This window comes from Amphibalanus amphitrite, unplaced genomic scaffold, assembly GCF_019059575.1.
Source record: "Amphibalanus amphitrite isolate SeventyFive unplaced genomic scaffold, NRLGWU_Aamphi_draft 001941F_arrow, whole genome shotgun sequence".
NCBI lineage: Eukaryota > Metazoa > Arthropoda > Thecostraca > Balanomorpha > Balanidae > Amphibalanus > Amphibalanus amphitrite.
The window spans coordinates 43,665-70,144 of NW_024883434.1; the positions used below are offsets into that span (position 1 = coordinate 43,665).

At 48.9% G+C, this 26,480-nt stretch overlaps 1 protein-coding gene across 1 annotated transcript in view; it reads right to left on the minus strand.

Annotated features, from left to right (window-relative positions):
• Window positions 1-21,680, minus strand: part of LOC122375864 (mucin-5AC-like) — a 30,505-nt gene extending 8,825 nt beyond the window's left edge. Inside the window, exons 1-7 of the mRNA XM_043355438.1 lie at window positions 19,867-21,680; window positions 19,293-19,453; window positions 14,487-14,530; window positions 11,890-12,024; window positions 2,025-2,135; window positions 1,169-1,255; window positions 726-851 (exon numbers count right to left, since the gene is read on the minus strand). Of these exons, the coding sequence (XP_043211373.1) occupies window positions 726-851; window positions 1,169-1,255; window positions 2,025-2,135; window positions 11,890-12,024; window positions 14,487-14,530; window positions 19,293-19,453; window positions 19,867-21,612 (2,410 nt within the window). The 5' untranslated portion in view covers window positions 21,613-21,680. The remainder of the gene's footprint in view (window positions 1-725; window positions 852-1,168; window positions 1,256-2,024; window positions 2,136-11,889; window positions 12,025-14,486; window positions 14,531-19,292; window positions 19,454-19,866) is intronic.
• Window positions 21,681-26,480: the final 4,800 nt, after the last annotated feature.

Consider the following 26,480-nt stretch of genomic DNA (forward strand, 5'->3'; position numbering starts at 1 on the left):
AAAGCGGCAGCGAACAGCCAGAGCCATTATCATATTTAAAATGGCTAACGTTAAGTGCACACCATTACGTGCAGACAGTGAAATAGTACAAATAAAAAATAGACAAATCTTGAACCGGGTGATGACGACGAAATATAGGCATCCACCATAATACCACAATAGCGCATAACAACCCGGTAGAGAAAATAAGGGATTGTAATACGCTCTTTGCGTAAATCGTTGATTTTACCCCCAGCAACAGAAAGTGCTACCACTATGCGTGACTCAGTCAGTTGAAGGGATGTGCCTAAACTGACAGCATTCAGCCAACAGAACAGTAAAGAGGTAGACATCCTTTTATAGTCTAGCCAAAATCTATGCCTGGTCTAACCACGTCAGTCCGGCGCAGACGGCACCTATCGATTTTTTTTTTTTACTCTACGCCACTTGCTGGAAGATTTCTCCCCACAATTAACCTAACCGACTAATTCTACCCTGTCAACCAAATTGATTCTAACACTTACCAGTTTTTATTCCACGCCATCTATTCGACAGAGTCTATTCCACTTACCGGAACTATTCCTCACAACTTACCACGCTTGCTCAGCGTCCTCTCTCGGGTTGGTTTTATATACGCAGCATATCAGGCTGATTTTACTCTATGGTCCCTAGCTACCAGAATATTCTACGTAGCCTATCCAACTAATTCTACGTCACATTATACTGCTGTTATACCGTATACCTACCGAGCTGTTCGGAGGTCGAAGTTGAGCCTCTGAAGGTGCGTGTACCGGTGGTCGGCACATACTTTCTCGTCGTTAGAGGGGCCCCAGATAGAGGACTTCGCGCCGCCGGGCTGCTGATTCCAGTGCCTGTGAAAAATAGAATAGAGACTAAAAATTGATGACTATATCCTATTGCTCTCTGCCATACAATTTGCGCCGGGAAGATTCGCCTGACATAAAAATGAGCCCAGATCCATGCATGAAAATGGGATGGGTAAGCTGCCTACATCGCTCAACTCATTAGTGTCAGAGCGGCTTAATTTCATTGTGGCCCTTCAGCTAATGGCAGGTTGGTGCATTATCGAAATTTCGCATTGCAACTTGTCAGAGGCCACGGCTGACCTCTCCACGGCTCGAAAACCTAATTCTACCGCAGACGGAATGGTTCAGCGTTGCCAGCTCACCTGGTCTGCCAGACCTCATGTTGATAAGGACAGCTCTGGCGGGTCCGGGCCCTCCGATCCTTTCAGCGTGGACTCTGCCGCCCGAAACTGGGAAAACAAACCAGAGATGGTAACCGCACTTACAGTTCACTTGTCTGGAGTAGTATGAAAAGTTCCTTTCGCCGAAGTTCGCTTGAGTAGAACTGAAACTGCGCACAATACATAGGCACATAAGAACGAGGTGCAGGGGCAATCGCATTCTAAGCTCATCATAATTGATTAAAGATCTTTTCTAACGAATCTCCAACTAAACAAAGTCCATCCTGTGAACAAAGTACATCCTATGAAGCCCAAGGCCCACCAACATCGAGTACAGCATCACATCAATTCACGGAACAAAACACGGAAGACGGTAGCGCTCTGGCCTGGCAGTCGTTCGACACGGCTCGTCTGAGCCGTCAAATCCCCCGTCTGAGGAATAACTGCGGTCAGCATTCCACGCGGCTCTGGCGGCTGGGTGCCAAAAAAACGAGCACGCGATTTCCGCGCGCCGACAGCAGTACACTACCGACACTACCTCACTGTTCTCTGGTCTACATTTCTTTACATTTTTATTTTGTACTCACCATTTTTTATTATTGGTAAATTCCGACTTTAAATATCATTTATAGTTTATGTTTAAAAAAAAAAACATGAAATTTAAAATGTTAAAAAACATGTTTTAATGAGCTTAAGATATTCGGAAGGCAGATAACAGAAAGCACGCAATGTTTGACATTCTGGCCTACTTATGTTTCACCTCGTTTACACTCAATCATCGAACTGGACTGCAGTCACCATGCCTAGGTCCGGGTTGGGGTCACGAAAGGTCACGTACCCGGTCCAGTCTCGCCGGTAGCGGCCTGCAGCAGACGGAACGTTCGAGAAGGGATGTGTCCGCCTCGATAGCGGGGGTCCGACTCTGAGTGCAGCGAGGCGTCACCATCGACTGGGAACACAAAGCACGAGGCGTCACCATCCACTGGGGACACCAAACGCGGTCAGATGTGGATATAAAATGTTGTACCTAAAGGGCTAGCAAAGTATGGGTTTATGGTCAATTGCAGGAATCCAACTACCACAGGCTTCAGCTGCAGGGATAACTAAAGGTCGCCGTCAACTGGAGTTAGAGGACACTATTAGTTGAAAAAATTGCAAGCTGCTAGGATGCCGCTTGCTAAAAATTGTGACCAATGAAGACATCAAGTCTCGTCAGCAACATGATGCTAAAACAGCATGACAACATGCAGACATAAGAATAGATACCGCAAGCTAGGTACTACTTGATAGTCAAAATGCTGATAGTTTTGAGTCATATACAAAACTACTACATTCTAGCACTCCATACTGTAATAAACTACATCTTTGGACTATTAACTAGTTACCGTTGTAGCTGCGATCGTTTTAGTAGCTGCTCAGCTCTCGATTAGGTCAAAAGTCCATAGTAGTTATCTTGCTGTACATGCTAGGTAGTATTTACAAGGAGTGCCTGTGTCTTGCAGTTTGCACTACGCGTCGGTCTGTCCTCTGTGGACGATGCGTAGGGCAAAGGTCAGTTTAAGGGAAAATGTAGGGTAAAACTGGCGGATAGTGGTCAAAATGGTAGCAAAATTTAGTAATTCGATAAAAGTGTTAGCAATTTGCAGAAATGCTCTGCCAGACATTTTTGTCATTGATATCACCTGAATAAAATAAAACGTTTAAATGTCTCAAAACAAAACGCTTACACTCCTTCTGACAAAAATATCCCTTGTTTTTATCTAAAAATTGGCTTATTTTCAAATATATATAAGATAAAATGGACTTTTAAGGCTTTCATTATCCCTAAATTAATAAAACTTAACCCTATTCCTGGCGGGGGGGCCTCAGGAGCCCCCCCCCCCTGAGGTTTTTTGGCTATATCTCCCAAACGCGTTGAGCTAGGAAGCTCAAATTTTCTGACTTTTCCTAAAAGGCTTCTACGCAACATGTCTGAAAATTTTGAGTTGATCTGACCTCAGGTCAGGTCACCAGAGGCGGTTTGGTGACGCTACCTCAGAAAAGTTTGCAATCACGCCAGAGCTAGAGTTTTTGACCGATCAATTTCTTCTCTTCAGGGTTTAGTTAGGGTACCAGTATGTGCAATTTGTATATCTCGGAATTTTGATATCGGTGACCTAAGGTCAGGTCAATTTCGCGACCTCCCCATTATAAGTCAATGGGGGAAAAATCAACTCCCTGTTTTTACCACTAAAACGGGTCGGAATGGCCCCATATACCATACATGACTTCATATACGATCAACCTTCACTACCTTGAGGTCTGTTTTGCTGTTGGGCAGCTGTGAGGTCATGTGACGTCATCAAAGGTCACCAAAGGTTTTTGGCCAATAACTCCGTACAGGAACAAGATACAGACGCGTGGATGGTCTCATTGTGTTCAGCTCGTCAAGACGCATCGAATGATATACATGATGACCTCGAGGTCACGTGACCTGAGGTCAACCTTTGACCTTGACCTTTCGAGGTCAACATATATATCATTCGATGCGGATTGACGAGAGGATCACGATAATGCCCTTAGTTTGTTCCTATCTTGACTAATTCGAAAGTTATTCGAGAAAAACTCTCTCCATATCTACAGGGTGGAAAGTAATTACGCGAACATGTATTTTCTTACAATTTTGACCGTCAGTGGAGCATTTTTATGAGTACGGGCTGTCATGGAACATAATTGGTCGTGTTTGTTGTCGCCTCATCTACCAAAAGTGACCTAACTTTGAACAATGACCTGGAAGGTCTTAAACACCTCTCGACTTAAAATGGTGCAGACACCATACGCTGCACAAGACCGAAATGGGTAAAGAGCTCAATTTGGAGCTGCCAGGGAAAGCGTTTGTGATTATTTTCGCTGGACTGGCGGAGAAGGGATTCGTAGCGGTCTCAGCATCAGCATTGCACAATTATACGTTTTTTTAACATAATAACACTTGAGAGGACTTAAAAAGCAAAGCCGTCCGCGGCAGCAGCCCCTCGGCGAATTCTGTCGCCGGACGGGTGGTCACCATGTCGGCGACAAAACGACGCCAGTCGACCCGAAAACTGGCAAAATAGCTTACTCTGGCCGGGTACCCGATCTAGGATATCACGATTCGCACATTAATACGCAAAAATTCGAAAATTAAGTCGTACAAACCCTCGGAATGACCAAAATTCACGATTTAACAGCAGAATTGTTAATTGAAGCTTTTCAAAGACAATCAAAGATGGACAGAGGAGGACAGGCAGCTGGATTTGTGGTTGGGTGAGACATCTGTGAAACTGTTTCATCCGTCAAACCTGCAGAACAACTGCTCTGAGGGCTGCTGTTGCGTCCTATGTCCCGTCCGTCCCAACCTTCAAACATCCGGCAAAGGAACACATCAGTGGGTCACGAGCCCCCGGGTGGTGTCAGAATTGCGTGTAGCGCTAAAAAAGGTCACTAAAAATAAAGTATACAACCGGTGGAACATCCTCCAAGACGAGTGTCTCTGTCTAATCCACCGTGCAACGAAAGGGGCAAAATTACTGAGCGCACTTTTGTGCCTGACGCAAAGAAACTGCTCTTCGTGATTGGTGAAATCCTTACTTTCGCGGCCAACAAAACGCAATACTGGTGCTGTGAGAACCTGTTTTTCTTCAGGACATACAAAAGCTGATCTGGGAAACGCCTGGGCCTCAATTCGATTAAAAATCTCCAGATGACTCCTCAGGAAACCGTCTAAAAGCTGCAAGGAGCCACCAATACCGATTACCTCACTGGACAGCTCCATAAGGTGTGGGCTGAGCTTTGGCCAACAGATCTTCACATGCTGATGTAAATCATGCCGGAACGCCTATGTCAATGCATCGCAACTAGATAAGGATAAAGTAAAACTTATATTTTTTATATCACCGCCGTTTTTTCATTACTAGAAGACGAAAAAGTATGTTCGCGTAATTACTTTCCACCCTGTAGTGCCGCCATTTTGACTTTTTCGACCCCTGTGACGTCATCTTTGACCTGACCTGAAAATAACCTTAGTAAAAATTGTAGATCTTGGCCGTGCGTATCCGATGCCGTTTACCGCTTGTCGCTATCTTGCTTCGTTCTCGAGATCTCAGGGGGGGGGGCCGAATCGGCCCCCCCCCCGCCAGTTTCTTGTCCCGGCGGAGCCCGCCAGGAATAGGGTTAAGGCTTTCCCGTAGCTACTTTTGCAGAGCATTAGACTCTCAGTAGTCAGTACCGAGAGGCTGGATTCGATCCAGCTCCCAGTACCGGCACTAGCACTATGCAATTCCAGTCGCAATATTATGTGATACTGGTACAGATTCCTACCATTTTCTAATTATATCTTTGCCGCATCTAGTTCCAAAACAGCACAACTGCCTACAATTACCCGTATTATCTAATGCTGTATGAATTACTCGTCATCAATACAGGCACTATTAAGCATAAGAATCTATAAGGTAGTTGCAAGAAGTCTCACCGTCTTCTGACAGACTTGTTGCGGTCACGCGCCGAACGCTTTTTGCTTCATCGCAAGAAACGTCGACGCCGACACCGTTGTCTCAGTCGTTAACGACACCTTCTTCCGGCGACAGCGGAACGTTCGGGGTTTTTACCCTTACACGGCGTGGCAGTCTTCGAGGGAGACGTCGCTGAGCTTTACCGCTAGCAGAGTCGAAGTCGGAGTCGGAGTTGGAGTTGGAGTTGGAGTTGGAGTTGGAGTCGATCAGTTGAGTCGCAAACGATGGAGAGAGCACCGCGGTCACAAGATGGGGTGTCGGCGCCGCGGGCCACGGAGCGACCGGCGGCGGAGGTGGCGAGTCTCGCGACGGTCGGCCCTGCGACTGAACCGACGACAAAAAATCCACCACCGCCGGCACCGCCGACGGCGACGACGATGGCGAAGGGGCAGCAGCGGTCGCAGCGGCGGCTGGAGTCCGGTCAGTAAGGGTCATCGGCCGACCGTCGGCCACGCGACAAGCGACCTTAGCGGCCACACTTTCCGGCAACGGGGAGACATTCTAAAATAAATGTTTTGGCACGCGCCGCGGTGGATTTGGCAGCGCGCATCTGGCAGCTCGCCGCGCGCCGGTGTCGCGAGGCGCGGCAGACGGCGACCCGCTCATGGCCTGCTGTGTTTGGCCGCCGGTACCGACGGCTGGCCCCCACTGTCACCGGGTCAATCTGGACTCAGACAGAGCCCCCTCCCCCGAACCGTACATCGCTCTACCCCTCCCACTGTAGCACCTGCCTTTACTCGACTTCACTCCTGCTCCCTTTGACCCCACTGACCTGTGCCCTACTCGTACTACACCCATCCAGCGCTCCCTCATGTATCCTCTTTACTCTGTACTTTGTCCTCCCTGTACCCTCTACATGCCGTTACCTAACCCCTTCCTCAATCTGCACCTTACAGTTCCCCACATCCCCTCCTACACCCCTACATTTTACGCTTCACATGATACATACCTACAGACCCTATGCCATCCTTTTCACAGATCACATACATCCACCTTTTCAAGCCCTTCAAATTATCCGCCTGTGCCGCTACATTCCTGCACCGCCCCCCCTGCACTCCTGAAACCTCTTTATTCCTTATCCTCTTCTCGACATTCCTACAACATTTTATGCTTAAAACCCCCACCTCCCTCAGTTTAACAATCTGACAGCATGAACGGGAATGTTCGTTGTTGTTTTTTATATGTCCATCCGGGCAACTCTTTTCAGAATATTGTAAAGGATGCTATAGAATGCTAGATTGGGAGCATGTCATCTTTTTTACACATGCATCGAAGTGCATATCAATCAGGGAAACCATTAATGCCATTGGGCTATATTCTTTGCAAGGGCAATGAACAATGCTAAAGAAATAGGCACTTCTGCAATTTATGTCATTTTCAACTTAGTCACCCAATTAAACTTAGCAGTAGGCATATGAAAAAATGGGACCAGTTCATTGCTCCAGCCTCCAATGATGCTTTTCTTGCCAAGATGCCAGTCAGTTATTTGAAAGACTATAAAATATCGAATACCATCGCCTCATTCCAATATTGACAGGCGCCCCGATCACGTGATTGTTTTCTTTTCGGTGCAAACATGACGTCCCCACCACCATCAAGTGCCTGGACGTCAAGCGAACCCCTTCAGCAAACTCTCCCGCTCATTCGTACGACAGAATCGGGCCGACTGCTGACGTCATTAGCACACCTGCTGACGTCACTGGCGGTCTGACGTGCGCTGCCTGACGTGGACTGACGTCAGGGCGGAGCTGGGCTGTCATGGTGACAGCACAGTGATGCTTGTTCATGACACTTGGTGGAAGGATTAAATGCGACGTTTTATCATTCAGCGGATGTGTGCATTGCAAATATTTCAACTTGGTTGATATTTGGTAGATTTTGAAATAGAATAAAATACAAGCGATTCGAAAATTGACATTGCAGACAAGTATTCGTACTTGATAAGAATTACATCGCCACGAAAAAAAAATACGCTACCGTGGACTGTGGAGTGGAGAGCGGCGCCGAGACAGCGCTTAGGTAGGTATGTCATGCGGTACAGTCTACCTTCAGGCGCCGACCGCCCTGCCATCTATGGACAGGATTAAAAATAGGAGCAGGACAATGCTCAGACGAGTCATAAAAATGACCGGGCGTGTAAGGGAAAGAGAGAGGGAGGGAGAGAGAGAGAGAGAGAGAGAGAGAGAGAGAGAGAGAGAGAGAGAGAGAGAGAGAGAGAGAGAGAGAGAGAGAGAGAGAGGGGGCGATTTCACAGCGCTGACATGCGGCTCGCGGAAGTTGGCTCAGTGCCAGAGCCATGTCTGGGAGGCGTGGGTTGTTCTCACTAGACGGGCTGACCTGAAACCGATCCTCACCCAGCCGAGACCCCCTGCTCAGTGTGTGGGAGAGGGCGCTTGGAGGTGACAGATCGACCCACTTGTGTTCGCAAACGAGTTTAGTCTGTTGTCAAAAGGGTTAAAACATTAGCACACTGCTTACCTAGAAACAGAGGCATCGAAATAAAAGTCAGGGTGCTGGTGTGTTGTTGTCGTGCCGATCCCTTTGATTTTTCCCCAAGACGCACGAAATATTTTTCCCAAAACTACTACCCCTGTTTCAAGGTGGAAGATTGCCTTTATCCAACGTGAGTAACTCTTCACGAGCAGGCCCATCGTGCAGTGGGGTGACCGTTAGTGGGACTGAGTGACCTATCCACAGTGATGGGCTCAGCCCCGACGGATCACCATTTGTTGGCCAATGTCACCCCTAACTCCTAATATCTCGTGGCTCTTGAATGTTCTTATTAGACGGAAGGAGCTAGCTCAGAATAAGAAACGAAAAAACAAACAAACGCGTTTTCTTGCAGTGCAGCAGCAACATAGAATATGCTTCGTAGACTGTTTTCATTTTCTATAGTTTTATCAACGTCAAGTGATTAGGGTCAATGTTCATAAATTTAACTGAGAATTAATGTTCATGATTGTGTGACTAATGAGATGTGACAATTTATTATCCTAGCCACTAATTTAACTCATGTGGCCAGAATGAAGGTATCCAATCCTAATATGAACGTCGAATATTTGATGTTTCACATGCAAAAATAGCTGGCCTAAAAACTATCTGATTTAAACAAGACATTTCTTTTTCAATAGTGTTACTAACCAGCGAATAAAGCCACGCTAAAATTACAACTTGGAAAGAGTCGCATACTCCTACAAAACCTTCCATTTACCAACCATCATTGTTTTCAGGACTCCCTTTGATCTGTTTCTGGATCGGAAGCAGTGAAAAATATGTCTCCTGTCAGCCATTTCTGTCTCTGGGACTTCAAAAATAGCCAGGTGACCCACATGCTCGTTACACGTTACTACGTTCTTCCGTGGAAGTTCACGGTAACGATCAAAGAGCAAGACTGGTCATTTCCAGGACAATGTGGTGGTTGACTCATTCTAAATTGTCCGTACTTCTAGCGGAGGGGCACAAGTCTTCAAACTAGGCAAATGTGTCACCGGACTGGCAAGAAGATCTGTCAACGCGCGAACATCAAACGTTATAATAGCAAAGCACACGAATAGCTCATTGTTCAGAACAAGACTAGCGTGATTTTCGCAAAGTTTTGTGTATAAATAAATGTGAACATAGCTAGAATCTTCTGTGAAGTACAACGCTGCACATTGGTCCCACTGTGATACTTTGTGTTGTGCTGGATGAAAGCAACAGAGGGCGAAGTGGCAATCCTTCTGCAGGTCAAAGACCTCTGGCCACCGTTCGGTTACCGATGCTGAATATGAGCTGTCTTGACTGTCATCGGTTACCCTTGATGCAATCCTGATCATTTTGATCATATTTTATGTAAGGACAATTGACCAATGACCAGCTCACGCTGCATGCAGTGCTGCCCACTTTACCGCATTTGGCAATGATGTAGGTATAGTTATATCGTTACTTTGCAGTGTTAAACGTTACAAGACTGAGGACAGGATAATTAATTTCCAAAGGTCACTGCCCTCGTCCCACCCGGTCACATTACCAGCTGTCCACGTGGCACGCCGCTGTTGCCTCAGACGCGCCACAATCGCACCCCTGAGCCGCCTTTGCCGCATTCCTATTCGGTCGGCACACCACTTTGCTCGTCGCCACACCGCGTCCCTCTGCGCCGAATCGTGTCCCATAACGTCATCCAACGTCACGGCACGTCAGTTGACATGTCAGCGGCACGTCAGAAGCCGTCTGATACTCTCAACGTGACGTGTGGAGCGGCAGCCGTTTGAATCGAGATGTGGGTTGGTTTGGGGGTGGTCAGAAAAAAAAACAAACGCAACTGGGTAAGATCAAGTGCTGTCGCGGGGTGAAGAGATTTTAGTTTGTTTGGTGACCTGAGAAAGTGAAGCTGCGTTTTATGGGCAAGGCGGTACTTGACACAATTAAACGTCGCGGAGCACATCGTCACATGTCCGTAAAACTAGAAAATAAGTACCTCGGTCAATCTTGGCAGTGAGACACGAAGAGAAGAGGGAAGACGACAGAAAAGAAGAGGAAACAGGGCAGAGAAGGAAACTCATACAAGTTGATGAAGGAGAAAACTAAGATGAGGACAGAGACATTCACAAAAACTAAAACAGAGACACATCCCGAGAGGGAAAAAGGAGAGTTCAATGCACAAAGAAACAGAGACAGAGTCAGAAAAAGAAACAGAGCCAAGGGGGACGCAGAGGGCCAAGAAAAGAATGCTACCGGGAAGGAAGCTGGCGGTCAACGCCCGTTGTTACCTGGAAGGAAGCTTTGTTTCGTCGGTCGTCTATGAACCTTCTGACCGGCTCATGAAGCGGAGTCGAGCCATGTTATGAGACGCAAGGGAATGCTTGAAATTGCTCCAAAATCCCTAAAACTGCGTGTTTCTTTTGCGTAAGAATTCTTAGATCTTTTTGGATGTGGACTTTGGCGAGACTTCGCAGTTACAAAGCGTTGCTAGCGGACCTAACCGTGGCTCAAAAGGGAGGATGGGCAGCAGCCAAAATTAATGATCAGGTGTTTCAATCTATTATCGTGCTCTGCAATGTTAGCTTTGTTAAAAGGGGGAGCGGGTAAACGGAGGCCATGACTCTTTGGCGGTATTTCATGCAATAAGTTGCACTTAGTCAGTATATGATTGTTAGTGTCGACGTTCGTGCTTGATTTATGTTAAACACATAATCAGGGCTAGCGTGAGCCAGATGTTGTGTATTAGCAGGTTTGTCTTTCTTGTTTTTAACCCTCGCATGTGTGCGGCGTTTGCCAGCTTCTAATGTGTAGGGGGGGGGGGGGTCGGTTGGACCCCCCCTTGCCGTTTGGCCCCTGATCGAGCTAGAGCTTCGCGGAAAAAACGAGCGTGTTGCCCGTGACGAGAGGAAGCCGATGATACCCAATTTTAAGGTCCTAGGTCATTGGTTGACCTTCCAGGTCAGGTCAATGACCCAAAGTCGGGAAAATCGGGACCTGTTAGAAAGTCGTAAAGTGTGGCTGCTAAGGGGTTTTTCGGGGTGCTGATCACGAATATCGTGTTAGTTTTGATCACAGATGATATCTTGAAGCATTTAGACCAGGTCGGGTCAGGTCAGGTCAGGTCAACCAGTAGGCGTCGTGACGGGTATTCGTAGTACGTGTCAACCGCCTCTGACAGCTTCGTAACATGTTACGAAGTCACCAAAACTACTTCGTAAATGTTCAAATGGTTGCTAAATTCGAATTCAGCTCCAAAAACTAGCCTAGAAACATGTAAAACTCGAAAAAGTGACCCGAGGTCACCCGAGGTCACCAAAGGTCAATGACCTGACCTGACCTTCAGGTGACCTTGACACACACGGGAGTAACATCAAATCACATGTTTGAATGTTTGAAACCACGAAAAGCTTGCAAACACGCGGCTAGTGCGAGCCGACATACGCGAAATCGCGATTCCGGCCAAACATGGTCTCGGAAAAGAGGTCACAGGTCAAAGGTCATTTGGGTCAGGGTCATGAAATTTTCAGGGTAGGTGTAAAATTGATCAATGCGAGGGTACTGAAAGTTTCGTCGCGATCGGCAGCTTTTTACGCGAGTTATTCGCGAAAAACCATGGGGGGGTCCATCCGACCCCCCCCCCCCTACACATGCGAGGGTTAATTCTAGTATCAAAAAGAATCTACGCCTACGGTACCCTCTGAGGTTTCATGGACTTACCACTCTGTCTGAAGGCTGCCATCAGTTGTCTGTCTTCCTCTGAGAGTTGCACGCTCCTCATGGATGGTATCGGGTCACCTGCCGAGTCTACGGGGACGGGACCGGACGAATGGCGACGGACTGGCTTCGGTTGACCTGTCAGAGGTCACTCAGGGTCATACAGAGGCGGCATTGGACAGAGAAAACATGTGAGCGAGTCGTAGTCTTCACATGTGTGCTGGTTCAAGCAGCATCGTAACATTTCAGCCAGTTTAGATGGGGATATATGAAAACATGTGAGCGAAATGAATTGCTGTCATTTTTATGAAAACAATTAAACATATCCAGCATTTCAGAGTCATACCAGCAGAATAAAAACCATGACTAAATGAATACATCAGAAATGACAACGTATGTTAAATTGGTCGCGATTTATTTCTAGCAATGATAAACTAGTATAAGATTTTGTTATCCTTTATAACAGGCCGTAAGTAACTTGACTATTTGTTTGTGAACATCCAGTAACCATCCAAAGATCGTTCTTCATAAAGAAGAAATTTGGAATCGCACGACATTCAGTTCCGCATCCATGTTTTGCAACGTGATTTTGTCGCTTTTCGAGTAGGCCCGTTGGTGTAATTTCCACGCGGCAAACAGCCTGTTGACTGTCCTCGAAAATAGAACCGATCCATCAGGGGTGAATTTCACCCCTCCCATGAATGTTATATAACAGCCGCCACTGTCACTGGGGGCTCTAATTCCGAGGGGTGACACTGACAGAAATTTATTAGTCGTCTTTACACATGTCTCTGTAGAGAAGAGGCCTGAAAAGATTCAACTATTCAGGTCAATTGATCACATTAACGTCTAAGACAGGTATGCATTTACCATTACAATAAATCGAATCGACGTCAAATCGATTGACCTCTGGCATCAAATTTTTTCATTAATTAAATGTGCGGGGCTGGTCCTGACTTGATTTGATTAGTAATTTTGCTGGCTTACTTGTAAATCAAATGAATTTAAGCAGCTATATTTATTTAAGTCAAACCAGCCTAAAGAAATATAATGCGCCACTATCACTGAGTTACAGCTTCCCGCACAAATCAGATTTGGTCACACTTACAACTTGATTATCTTTATGGAACATGCTTCTCATCTGCGATCAGGCCTTTCTCCCAAGAAGTGACCTGGCGCTCGTTTAAGCTTGGTAACCAGTAACCACCTCCCAAGGACTGAGTTGGTGTTCGATTAGTCCTGATGTCATGTTCACAAACGGCATCTCAAGCTCGCTAAGGAGCTTCCTCGCTGTCAGCACTGAACTCGCGGCTTTGTAACAACTGCCCCCCTCCACAGCCCCTGCATCCCTTCCTGGCCCCGGCCCGTCCTCCCCTACCCCTCCCCGACCCCTTCCCCGCCCACCCGCCAGCCACCTCGTCTCCTCCCCCTCCCCTTCAGACGACACCCCTCGACTTTGTTCCCGCCAGCGATCGGGTCGGTGACCCGGTGTGGCAAACAGAGACGATAATGTCTGGGAGCTGTGGGGCGGTGGCGGTGGAGGGGCGAAACATAAAACCTGTCTGTAAAAATATTTTTAAGTTAAAAAAGATATGAATCAATAAACTGCAAGTAGATTATCATTTGAAAATAGGGCAAAATGACAATTAATCGTCTCTAGAAATGAACTATTGTCAGTGACAGAATAAGCCCTCGGCATCAAATGAAAGCTCAGAAGCATGTAGGTATGCCTGCTGTTTATGATATCCTACCCCACTGAAAATAAAGAAAGCGGAAGATGCATTTCAACCTCGCACGTCGGCACAATTCCAGAGGCAAATAATGCGCAATAAACGGCTCACGAAAAGCTAAACCCCGTTCAATTCCCTGACCTTCTCTTCTGTTTCAAATGTCCCTGTCTGTGCCGGCGGCTCATCCCCAATCAATTTATTCGGGTCATTGGCCTGACCCGACCTGACCGGTTGTGACGCAACACGTCTGTCTCGTCTGTCCCTCCCCTCCCCACCTCCCTCCCCGCCCCCATCTGCGCCCATGTGGATGTTGGCTGACCCCACGCCCTCACGTGGGGTGGGGGCCCGTCGGTGACGCCCCCTCCCCCGTCACTCACACCCCTGCCCCCCCCACCCCCCGGTGGCCGATCCGCCGATCATTGCCATTGCCAAGGGCGGTCTCTGAAGGGTCTATCGCCCCCTCGCCCCCCTCCCCCCCCCCCCGCACGGCCGCGAGACGCTTATGACGCGGCCCATGAGGTCAGCTACTGGTAATTAATGTGGATGGGCGTAACGATGACCAAAATACCCGGGTATGTGCGCCAACATCACAGCGATTAGCTTGGACTTGGGTGGTAAAATGATGCCAGACCGCAATTTCGGCCTAGTGACTATTCAGATTGGTCTGCACCCTTAAATGGTAAAAGATTGCTGTCAAGCAACAATAATGAAGATTTTTATCGGTTTAGTGCTAGTGGTATATTTCATATGCAAATGGTGCAAGTGCCTATATTTAAATATCCTAGGGTCAAAATGTAAGCATGTGTAATGCGCTAGCTATCAATATGCTATCGCACTGGATAGGCATCACATGAAGATAGCTGAACTTACCAGTCGAAGGTGTTGGCAGCTTCTTCTTTTGCTCCAAGCTGCTTCTGAAAACGTGAGAAAGATCTTTAGCAACAAACTTTGACACCTAAATTGATAATACAAAAAGTTGTTCCAATCTTAAATAGAGCATTGAACTATGCTCGAAAATTTCTTACCTGACATACATCCAAAGTCCTTAACTGAGACACTCCCAAATTCCTTACCTGTGTACTTTGTATATCGTATCCTGCTGGTCAGTAAATGTCACTCATAATGTCACGCATCAGAAGTGCAGCATGCTCCTACCAACCCCCGTCCATCTCTGAACCACGCCGGTTAGCTCCGGCGCAGGGCGGCGACCTGACCTGACCTGACCTCGCCGGAGGGGCCGTGACGTCACCAGCGGGTGACCGCGCGCTGGGGGTCGAGTTCGCTCCAAGCAGCGCGAGAGAGCGAGTCGGGACAGGCCTGGATGGCTGCACGGCTACACTTTTACAAGCGTTTCACGGATATTCGGGTCATTGACATGACCTGGAAGTCAGCCGGTGACCTACAAGCTATTTTTGTTGTAACTTTGGTACAAATCTTTTGAATGGAAGGATTTACAAGGACAGAGCCCACGCTAAGCGAAGCTTGTTGCGGTGACCCTGCGCTTTACCTTCCGATCGCGCAATGCCGGTTCTATAACAGAATTTGAAGTCCAAAGTTTAACGTGAGCACATAGCCGCGCACAGCTGGCCCCCTCACTAACTTCGTTTGGCTACGGCTTGCCACCAACCGTAACCATACCTGTCAGGAGGCTCATAAACGTCAAGCGCCCGTCGTGCTTCGAACCCGGTTTTTTGTAACCGGGACGCGTGCTCTTACCACGCGGAGTCCAACGCTCTACCAACTGAGCTACGGGACAGGCTCAGTAAATAGAGTTGGACCATATAACTACGCAACATCGGCCTCTTCCCGGCACGAGCAATACGCTCGCACTTTTCGTGAAGCTCTAGCTCAATCAGGGGCCAAACGACTGAGGGGCCTGATCCTCCCACACATTAGCAGTTCAAAACGCTTTTACAGGTTATGTCAAATTATGATTCCTTGTGTGTTGATTTGTAATTGAGAGGAAACATTTTGTCTAAGTTGTTTAGTCTTCTACATAAACAAGGAAAACGGCTCAATTTCTTAAATTGACGCTGAAGGAGGAGCAAATGTACCCAATGCCTCTTGGACCTACAAGCCTGATTTTAGTTGCACTTGGTTCTAAGGCTTTAACTGTCACTCCACGGAAGCAGAGCGCACATAGTGGCACCTGGCCAAACGTAGCACAGACCTGTTTCTTATCCCACAACAAAAAAGAACCACGCTCGAGTCGACCTAACCGGGTCATCAGGTCAACTCTTTTTTCGTTATCGCTGAGAATTGCGGAAAACTACACTCTTAGAGAGGAGAGGGTTTTGGCGCAGTTTCTGACAGCGGTGGTGGTGATTTATCCGGCTCGCTGTCACCTGTCTGCCCCAAGGCCATCGGGTTTTATCTGGGCGGGTTGACCCAAAAGCACGCACCTGGCCCTGCCTGTCTCCGGCAGCGCCAAATGGCACAGAATCGCCCATCTGACATCGGCTGCTGAGAGGGCGACGTTTTCAGGTGACAAAACTGGACATAAAGTAAATGAACTGCGAATAAATATCCAGGACATTTGGAAAATTTCAATCCGAATTGCAGAGCTGCAACGGTGTGGCCCAATGAAGTGTTACGATGTACAGCATTTTATCCAACTTCATTGAATCGGTATGTCGTATGTTTATTTGAATGACTTTTACTTTATTACTAAATGTTGGACCTTCAACGAGTTATCTTTTAGCTGCTTTAGCTTCGGGGGTTTTAGAAGAGTTTTAGCTTCAGGGAAAAATCCAGCATTAATGCATGGTCTATCGTTGAAAGATGAATGCAGTGTATGCGGATTTCCCGTGAATGCAGATGAGGCTACGCAGTGTGAGTGGCTTATGGCTCGTATCCTGTTGGTAAAACGGCGAATTCACGTTTTAACTCGAGTGCGTCAAAATTATCTGGCGGCCTGTCCCTTCAGACCCACCAGAAAGGTCTCGGGTCTCTGAGTGAGACTACCAGCGTAGATCACGTCCACGATGAAAACACTGTACCCACGAGTAAACGACTCCGCAACGAAATTCGAAACATATTTGATTGACCGAATCCTCAATATAATCTGAATAAAATGACAAAGATCTGTGATCGAATATACCCGAATTTGGCTAAATTGTCATTTTATTCAGATTATATTGAGGATTCGGTCAATCAAATATGTTCATAATCATCATAATGATTTTCCTCACAACGCTAAAATCTCTTAAAAGAAATTCGAAACAATAAAAAGTACGTTTATTGAACGCAATCTGAGAAGCGGTAGGTTAGTAAGCTTAACACATCATGAAGCCATTCTCTTATAGCGTCGTCAGCAAAGAGCACACGCCATATTTCGGATATCTCGCCAGCATAGCCAAGTAAATGATACAAACCACTCGCAGGCAGTTACATGCAAATATGTACACAAATCATGACCGAATTCACGGATTCGCTCGCGGTAAAACAGTTCGCTTTGTTTCGGTCAGAAAAATCACAGCACTCCTCTTGTGATGCGGTCTCTAGTCTCTACATTCTATCAAATGAAAGTCACCTCATGGCACGCTTAATTAGATCATCCAAACATATATCACAATACGCTCTTTTCTTATACAGTGTTACACTCATAAAACGATATATTATATTTACAGGCATCTAAAAAGAATCATCTAATAGCTTAGGCGGTCGAATTGAAGGTGCCAGTAACTGAATGATCGCTTAATTTGGAACAGTAAAAGAAAGCTTCATTGCCGTCAGACTTAACTACTAATGCAGCATTATAGCAAATCACACACCCTGGATTGTCTCTACATCGTCTTATTTGAAAGACAGAAAGCCACATGTCCCTACCTGTAGTAACTATGAAGGTAGTGAGTGAAACAGTTTGACTCCTAAAATTACTCTTAGAACATTCCATCACGCAAAACTTGAAGGCACAGTGTGAAACAGAAAACATAAAAGCAGGCCATCTTAGTCACCACCTGCCGTGAGTTGTCATTCGAAGTCGGCAGGTATTTGTTCAGGTCGAACGCAGTAGCGGCGGAACACCTTAACCCTCGCCCATGTAGGGGGGGGGGTTGGTGCAACCCCCCCCTGAGGTTTTTCGGAAATAGTGCAAAAACGGCGGCGCGCAGCGCCGCCAAATTTTGGGTACCTTATGGGGCAAACCTTGCGCATCTTTTGATAAAAAAAATTTGACCGGGTCATGTCAGGTCACGGAGTTATGACGTCACAAAGGGAACAGCCTCCGGCCGGATTTTCACAAACTGAGTGCCAACGCCCGAGGTTTCCTGCCGGTGGTACGGACATCGGTTGATGGATCGTGATGAAACTTCCCATGCATGTTGGGGCAAGTATTGGCTATCATATGGTATAAGAAACTTGACCGGGTCAGGTCAGGTCACGGATCTATGACGTCACAAGAGGAACAGCGTCCGGTACTATTTTTGAAAAGCGCCCGAACCACTATTTTGCTAATTCTTGTCACCTCAATGGGAATATGCAGCAATATTAGCTTCTATAGGGAGCAAATGGACCTTCCAAATCCAAAAATACAATCAGATTTCAAAAATTTAAATTTTGATTTTTCGAATTTCTGCCGCCAACTGTGACCTTGCCGACTTCCGGCGCTCCCAACGCGCCATTTTTAGAGCTAGGGAAACGAAATACATACCAAACGATAGAGAATTGATCAAGGAACACGATAGTGAAGGTTTGAAGTCGATATCTCCCACCGTTTTGCCGCAATCGCCGCGGAAAGTTGAAAAAAGTCTATTTTTCCGAAAATTTGACCTTTGACCGGTCAAAAGTAGGTCAAATGTTGACCTAGGACCAAAAAATATACCACCAATCGCGAGATCTCGGCGAGAGCAATCCGTTGGTTTTTTCCGCTAAGCTCTACGACGCTCCGTTTTCAAACGCCAAGGGGGGGGGTCGCACCAACCCCCCCCCTGCATGGGCGAAGGTGGCAGATCGCCGTTTACGGGCGAGGGTTAAATTAAGGGGGGGGGGGCACTGCCCACTTTTGGTCCCATGCTTTCCACGCAACGACCTAGGGCTAAGGTTAAAATGCCAAAATGAAAGTGGCGCACGGTACCCCGGTGCCCTCCCCGTTCCGCCGCATATGGTCGAACGGCGTAATGATTTTCCGTCCGCAAAACCTTTGCTGCCGTGGTTTTTCCACGATACATGTGCCAGTTTTGATTTAACCGCCGAAATATAAGTGAAATTCAATGAAACCGCCTTACATATTTACTTTTCATTGTTTAAACGGTCATGCGTAAATAAAAAGGCAATGTCACCTGCGATTACCATTTTAACAATGTCATTACGTCACTAGCACTTCGTTTGACACGGGTGTCTCTAAAAGAAGCCTGTTACAAGGGAAGCGGATAAGTAAAGTCAGCACACGCACACATAAGACAGCCGGTTTTACAGTCTCGCGGAAGCAGCAGTATAGGCCCGATGACGTCACTAGCAGTTTATGACGTCATCATGCCCCAGACCTGTTTAATTGGTCCGGTACGTAATAGCACCACGCATCACACAGTACACACTGCGTTTATATCGCAGTTTATTTACAGTGACGTCACTTTCAAAAAGGACGTTGCAGCTGTAAAAAGTCACTCTCCTCCCCCTCCTGGCTCCAAACACTCGCACGTGCGCACGTGCACGTATTAGGAGGTGCGCGAGTTATACCTGGTCCCGTTCTGCTGTCCGCCGTTTGGCGGGAAGAACAACTCCACGGGGAACTGTACACCCTCGTCAGTGACCTTCAGTGGACGTCCGCCGATGCTGATTTGGGGCTTTCCGTCCGGTCCCATTCTCATCTGTAGGGGGATTGTAGTTGTACGCGACGTCTGTCGGCAGAGACGGAAAGCTTAGCTTCGGGTGACGGCCGCGTGTGTTGGGTGGCGTGCCTACGACGGGGATATTTAGACGGTCGAGCTGGATGCAAGCGATGCAAGAAAGTATAAACTAATTACTAAACAATGTTTGGCACCAATTTGTAATGAAAGAAGTCAGTCAGCACATACATATATAAAAACAGGGATAGTTATTGAGAAGTAACCACTCATTTCTCATGACACGCAAAGCATTAGCTCACAAAGCATCCATTCAATAAAGCATCCAATCAAACTCATGAACAACGATCGCAATATTTATGCAAGAGACTTAATTGGGCCCTAATAAGGCGGCCCCTTGAAATTTAGATGTAAAAGCGAACACCAAGCTGAAAAGAAAGCACTGTCATTTAGTCCTTGGTCCTTACCATGACAGCCATAGGAATTTGCTGCTGTTGCTGCTGCTGCTGCTGCTGCTGCTGCTGCCCGCCGGCCGGCCGTGCCTTAGTCTGAGACCTCAGCGTTCCACCCGTGTGAGCCGCCGCGGGAGCCGAGGTCACTGTCGCTGACCCCGCCTGACCTGCCGGTCGCACCTGCCGCCAGGAGGGCGCCGCAGCCGAGGCGCGTGGCGGAGGCGAGGCCAGCGCTTCTGCCGCCGACGCTGGCTTTGAGACGGGCGGGATGTAAAGCTGACCGCGCGCCGAAGCCGAAGTCTGACCCGAAGCCACAGCAGGGGTCGGGGTCGCGGCGGGTGCCGATGCTCCCGAGGCAGCACTACCACTGCCTTTGGTGACTCTCCACGGAGGATGGGCGGCGATCTTCACTGCTGTCTGGTCGGCGTTCTGCTGCAGAGCGGCTAGAGCTGACTGGGAGAGAGGGACCTGGTGGGGTACAGAGTGGCCATTTGTGGCTGCGTGGCCCGTGGGTGCCTGGGTAGCGGCTACGTGGCTCGAAGCGGGTTGAACAGCTGAGGTCTGTTTGGCTGTAGTTGACGAGGCTTCAGTCTTCTGCACACCTCGCTGATTTTGGCTGGCGTTTTTCTGTTTCGTTTGCTTCACAGCAGTCTGGTTCAGGACAACCTGATCCGCCTTAGGGGGCGACGATCGGCTGGCCTGACCCGCAGCGGCCGGCGGCCAGCGCTGCGATAGCTGCGCCACCTGTCCAGTGACCGCTGCAGCTGGTGGCGCCACCTGCGCATCAGCGGACGGTGAGGTCGACTGCCTTCCGCCTCTGCCATTCGGCTGAGAGTTTGTGGGAGTGGCAGCAGAATTCACAGTCCAGCTAGGTTGAGTTGACGCAGAAACGGGCGGAGTCTGCTTCGAGGCGACATTCTTCTGTCCAGCCGCTGTCATTTTTCCCTGCCGTCCCTGTGAGTCATGCTGATTGGATAGTTTCATTTGCCTCGGAAGCGTGTTGTTCCTCTGCGACAATCCTCCAGCTTTCATCTCTCCATCGAATGAAGACGACGCGGGTCCTACCCGACGCTGCAGCGTCGCTGCTTTCGCCTTCACCATCGGCTGCGTCGGCTGCAGCGATGATGCCGGTGCGGGAACCATCCGAGTCGTCGGCGTCGTCTCTTTCTGCGTCTCTCTCTGAGCCTCTTTCTGCGTCGCTTCTTCTGCCGCCGTCCGTGCCAAAATAACAGCAGCCGCAGCCGCAGCCTCCCTGCGTAGAGTCTCTCCGGCTGATGTCTGCCTCAGTGCTGTCTGAAGCTGCGCCTCTGTCGGAACTGGAGCAGCTCCCCAGCGCTGAGAAGGTTTCTCCTTGGGGGCACTTGCAGTTGAAGTTGCTGCTGTAGTTGTAGGTTGTGATGCGTCAGTACCGCGGTGACGGGATAGATTCTGAGCCCAGGGAACTGAACGCTGGCTTCGGACACTGGCATTGGAGGCTGGGGGTGGGGGTGGGGGAGGAGGAGGGGGTGGGGGCGGAGGGGGAGGGGCGCCACCTACAGGTGCAGAATCTCCCACTCCAATGTCACTTCCGCTTCCCGACTCAACGCGAGTGTCGTCACCTGACGTAGAGGCAACACCCGCAGCAGAGTCCGTTCCGTCGCCTCCCTCCTCCTGAGCTTTAGTGAGTCGCTGCTCTGAGATGCTGAGTTCAGAATTGAGCCCCGTGGCGCTGAAACCTCCCACGGGCAGGTAGCTGAAGGGTTTCTTGTCCTTGGTCGCCATGGCGTTCTGTATCACTGCAGGCGGCTCGGCAGTCGACTGGGGAGACACCTGGCGGCAGAACAGGAAAAATAGTGTTAAACTAGTGACATCTAGCGATGGAAATAGGAGTGAGAAGGTTACTTTTCCTTGCCGATTCTGCTGTCTGGAAGCTGAAAAGACTAAGGTAGTGAGTAGTGACCGTTTGTATTATGATGGATATTATATTGCATCAACATTCTTTGATATTGTCGCCCGAGTAGGTTATCTTTGTAAACGAGATTTTACCATTGGTTCAGGAAATGCCTGGTGGAACAAAAAACCTGAAGATTGATCACTATCTTGTTTCATCATCTCTGGTTTTGACCAGGTATGAAAGTAGGTTAAAGGGACTATCCCACCTTTAACATGGGGTTTGAGTTGAGATAGCCAAGTTTGCGGCGAGGTTCAGAAACCACTATCTATCTAGGTTGCAACCCCCGCGGCCTCTTGGTGTTGAAGAAATTCGTTCCCTTCATTTGAAAATGGGCCTTGTACAAGGCCCTATCTTCAACATGGAGCGACCGTTAGTGTGACGTCACCTCGTTTATTCATTCTGATTTAAATGGGTTTGTTCGTTGAAAAATCGCTTAAAACTTGGTCTGAACTTTGTTGTGGTGCCTACAGAGTAAAAAGAATCAGCTTTATGACAGTAAGGTGGCCTGGGGAAGGAGGTAATTTTGGGCTGTGACGTCACATATTTGAAAGTTTGTGTTTGGAATATGGGAAGCCTAAGATGTTTAATGAAAAATAAATGCCAGAACCGTGTTCCTGGTCATCCAATCTATAAAGTCGGGCACAATTTAACTGGTTTTAACAACATTTTAGAAGGTGGGATAGTCCCTTTAAAGGGACCCTCCCACCTTCAAAAAAGTTAATGAATTGGCATGAAAGTGATGTCCCTTGGTTCAGAAAGAGCGAAAACGAATATCTACCAAATTTCACCGAAAAATATTCACTGGTTTTCAAGATATTAGGCTTTTACTTTTGTTTACTTTTTGGGATCTCCCTGTCACTAGCGACTTTATTTGGAAGCAATAATTTGGCAGCCTTAAAGTGCGGCAGACGTTGCGCGCAAAGCAGCGTATACCACCACGTGTTAACGATGGTTTTAGTCTAAGATTTAAAAATCGTTAGATCTCCGCTGACGTCACAAATTCTAAGGGGGCATACCAATCAGTGGCGCAGCCAGGGGGGGGGTCAGAGGGTCAGCTGACCCCCCCGAAATTTCTGTCAGGGGCCCGCTCGAGAGAGAGAGAGAGAGAGAGAGAGAGAGAGAGAGAGAGAGAGAGAGAGAGAGGGAGGGAGGAAGGAGGGAGGGAGGGAGGGAGGAGAGAGGTCCTAATCTAACCGGACGATAAAACTGGCCCGGGCCCCCTGAGTGGATGGGGCCCGGGCCCCCCGTGGATGGGTCCGGGCCCCCGGGAGAACGGGCCCCGGGCCTCGGGTGGACGGGGTCCCCGGACTCCCGGTTGGATGGGGCCCGGGCCCCCGGGAGAACTGGCTCGGGCCCCTGGGAGAACGGGCCCGGACCCCCTGTGTGGATGGGGCCCGGGCCCCCGTGGATGGGTCCGGAACCCCGGGAGAACGGGCCCCGGATGGACGAGGCCCGGACCCCCGGGAGAACTGGCTCGGGCCCCTGGGAGAACGGGCCCGGACCCCCTGGGTGGATGGGGCCCGGGCTCCGTGGATGGGTCCGGGCCCCTGGAGAACGGGGCCCGGGCCCCGGGTGGACGGGGCCCGGATCCCCGGTTGGATGGGGCCCCGGCCCCCGGGAGAACGGGCCCCGGCCCCCGGGAGAACGGGCCCGGGCCCCCGGGAGAACTGGCCCGGGCCCCTGGGAGAACGGGGCCGGGCCCCCCTTTGCAGATAGGGCCCGGGCTTCCCGTGGATGGGTCCGGGGCCCCGGGAGAACTGGGCCGCTTGGGCGATTGTCTCGCTGTAATTTTTGTAGGGTAGCTGCATCCCTTCTACCAAAGGTCGGGTACTGTTGATCTATGTGGGTGACCCCCACTGCACGTGCAAAATACAAAAAAAAGAGGTGCCAAATTTGTTCCCATTCCAATAACTCGGTAATTACTGGGGCGATTTCGCTGAAACTTGGCATACAGGTAGGCACCCAACAGGCAATGCGATCCCATGTGTTGCGGTTAGGGTGCTACTGCACGTGCGCACGTGCAGCGGGGTGCTTCCAGATCTCGAGAACGGCTGGGCCGATTGCGCTCAAATTTGGTACACGGTTGGGGACCGGTTAGTAGGGTGCCGTGCAAAAGTCAGTTTGGACCCCGTTCGCACGTGCGCAGTGCAGAATGCCGCTTCCTGATCTCAGGAACGGCTGGGCCGATCGCGTTCAAATTTGGCGCACCGCTAGCGACCGGTTAGAAGGGTGCTTTGCAAATGCACAAGCCTGTTGGAAGTACCCTCTCGCCCTTCCGCACGTGCAGGGCTCACTATCTCGCTCGCTCGTTCTTCGCCCAAAAGGCGTTTTACTGGTAGTAACATATTTCTGTCGATACAATCTACTATGCAGCCAATAGATGACTTAGGACAGGCAAATGGGACTACTTAAATATTGTCCGATAGAAGCAGGCAACAGCTCTGTTAGCGTATATGCTATGCATATTGCGGAAGGGGCACATTTCGGCCTCGAAAGATACGAATTCGTACCTCATAGTAACATATTTCTGTCATGGTCAATTCGCGTAGAAATTGAACACCGGTCGGGTGATTACCGAGCCATTGTTCTATCAAAATTTTCCGATTCAAACTCGCTCAGGGTTATCGTGTAGGTAAAGGGGGCCCGCTCAGCAGAATGCGTATGAAATATGGAAAGATTCTGAAAAAATGGGTGGGGGCCCGCACACTAGGGGGCCCGCTTTGGAGGCGATGACCCCCCCGAAACCAAATCCTGGCTGCGCCACTGATACCAATGCATTAGCCCCTTAGAATCCGAAAACTGCAAGTTTGAAACTCCATATCTTCGAATTAAAGCATTTCTCGATGTTGTGAGTGCCCAAACCGGTATTTGCAGGCCATGGCCACCAATTTGGCTATCTCAACTCAAAACTAATGTTAAGGTGGGAGGGTCCCTTCAAAGGTTAGAAAGGTTAGAAAGTAGTTTTGACTACTTTCTAACTATTCGCGTGCATTGTCAACTTTGCAATGTCTAGTCCATCTGCAATGCAAACTGTCCATTAGGTAAGCAGTAAGCACTATTCAGGGTTGACGGTGCATTGTAACTGCTTACTGTGTATTGTATATCGTCCACACCCCACGGTTTATTGTTTATTCTGTACTGCCTCCATTACTGCACAGTGCACAATGCAAAAGATTTTCCATTGTGCACCGTCTAATCCATTCTGCAGTGTGCATTGCCAATAGCTTATGGTGCATTGTGCACCATCAACTGTGCGCTGTCGAGTAAAGATGCATAATAAATTTATAAATATCCACTGTTCCAGTTCAAGCTCTACCTTTAGTGGTCCATCGTCCACTGCCCACTCTACCACTTTGACCCCAGTTTCACATTGAATCACCCACTGTGCGCCGTCCACTGTGCACTGTGCACGTTTGCACTGCCGTCATGATCATGTTTTGGTGGGTGGAGCGTCGGGCGAATGCCTCCGGACCGGTTTGGGAGGCGCCGCCGGCCCGACGGAGAATGTTGTTGGTGGGGCATCGGCGGCGAAAGTAACACAGTCGTCGCCGCGTGTACGGGTCACGCGACGGCACATGACGATCGGCGACAGTAGGCGACAGAAGGGGACAGTTAGCGACAGTCAGGGACAATTATAGACAGTCGGCGACAAAAGGGAACAGCTATAGATAGTCAGTGACAGTTGGCGACAGTAGGAGACAGTAGGGGACAGTTATGGACAGTTGGCAGCAGTTAACGACAGTAGGGGACAGTGGGGGACAATTGGCGACAGCTATAGACAGTCGGCGACAGTCAGCGACACTTGGCGACAGCTAGCGACAGCTATAGACAGTCAGCGACAGTTGGCGACAGTTGGCGACAGTTAGCGACAATTTGCAACAGTCAGCGACAGTGGGGGAGTGCATGTGGTGTACAGCACTAAGCGACAGTCAGCAATGGCTAGCGACAGTAGGGAGAATGTCGGTAACACACGACAGTGGGCGACAGTTAGCGACAGTGACAGTGGAGCGGTGTATTTATGTGGTATACAACAGTTAGCGACAACCGGCGACGGTTAGCGTTTAGCGACAGTCGGAGTAAGTCTGTGGCACACCACAGCGCAGTCGGCGCCGGCGACAGTAAGCGACAGTGAAAGACTTCATGTTGGTGGCCTACGACGGCCCACGACGGTGGCCGGTGGCGACGGATAGACAACAGTGAAGAACGGTTTTCGAGAGTCGCGTAGAAAGGTTGTCAACAGCCCGGAAATCGTCAGCAAGTGTGCGATATGTCTCCCACAGTCCATAAAAATCAAGGATATTGTGTGGCTGAAGAGCAACACTTGACTGAGGATAAGGATTGGAGCAGAGTGCCAATTGGCGTATGTGGCACATAAGTTTACCACATACGCTTTTCACGTTGAACAAGCAAAAATTGTCATTCCAGGTCACCTAAGGTCACAATAACACATGAGATCAGCTAACATCGCCATCAAAAATATTTAAACAAAAATTCGATAATCAGGGATGCGCTGTTCGCGGGACTTTGATTTCGAAACTTCCGTGTGTGAGTAGTGATAGTGATATCGATGACAGTGATACTGGTATCAGTGACCAATAAAAGTCATATCAGCGAGTTTCTTCTCGTGTTTATTTTCGACGGCACACCAACAGCGAACTGAACGTCACCAGTCACAATAAGTTATTTGTCGTGTTAC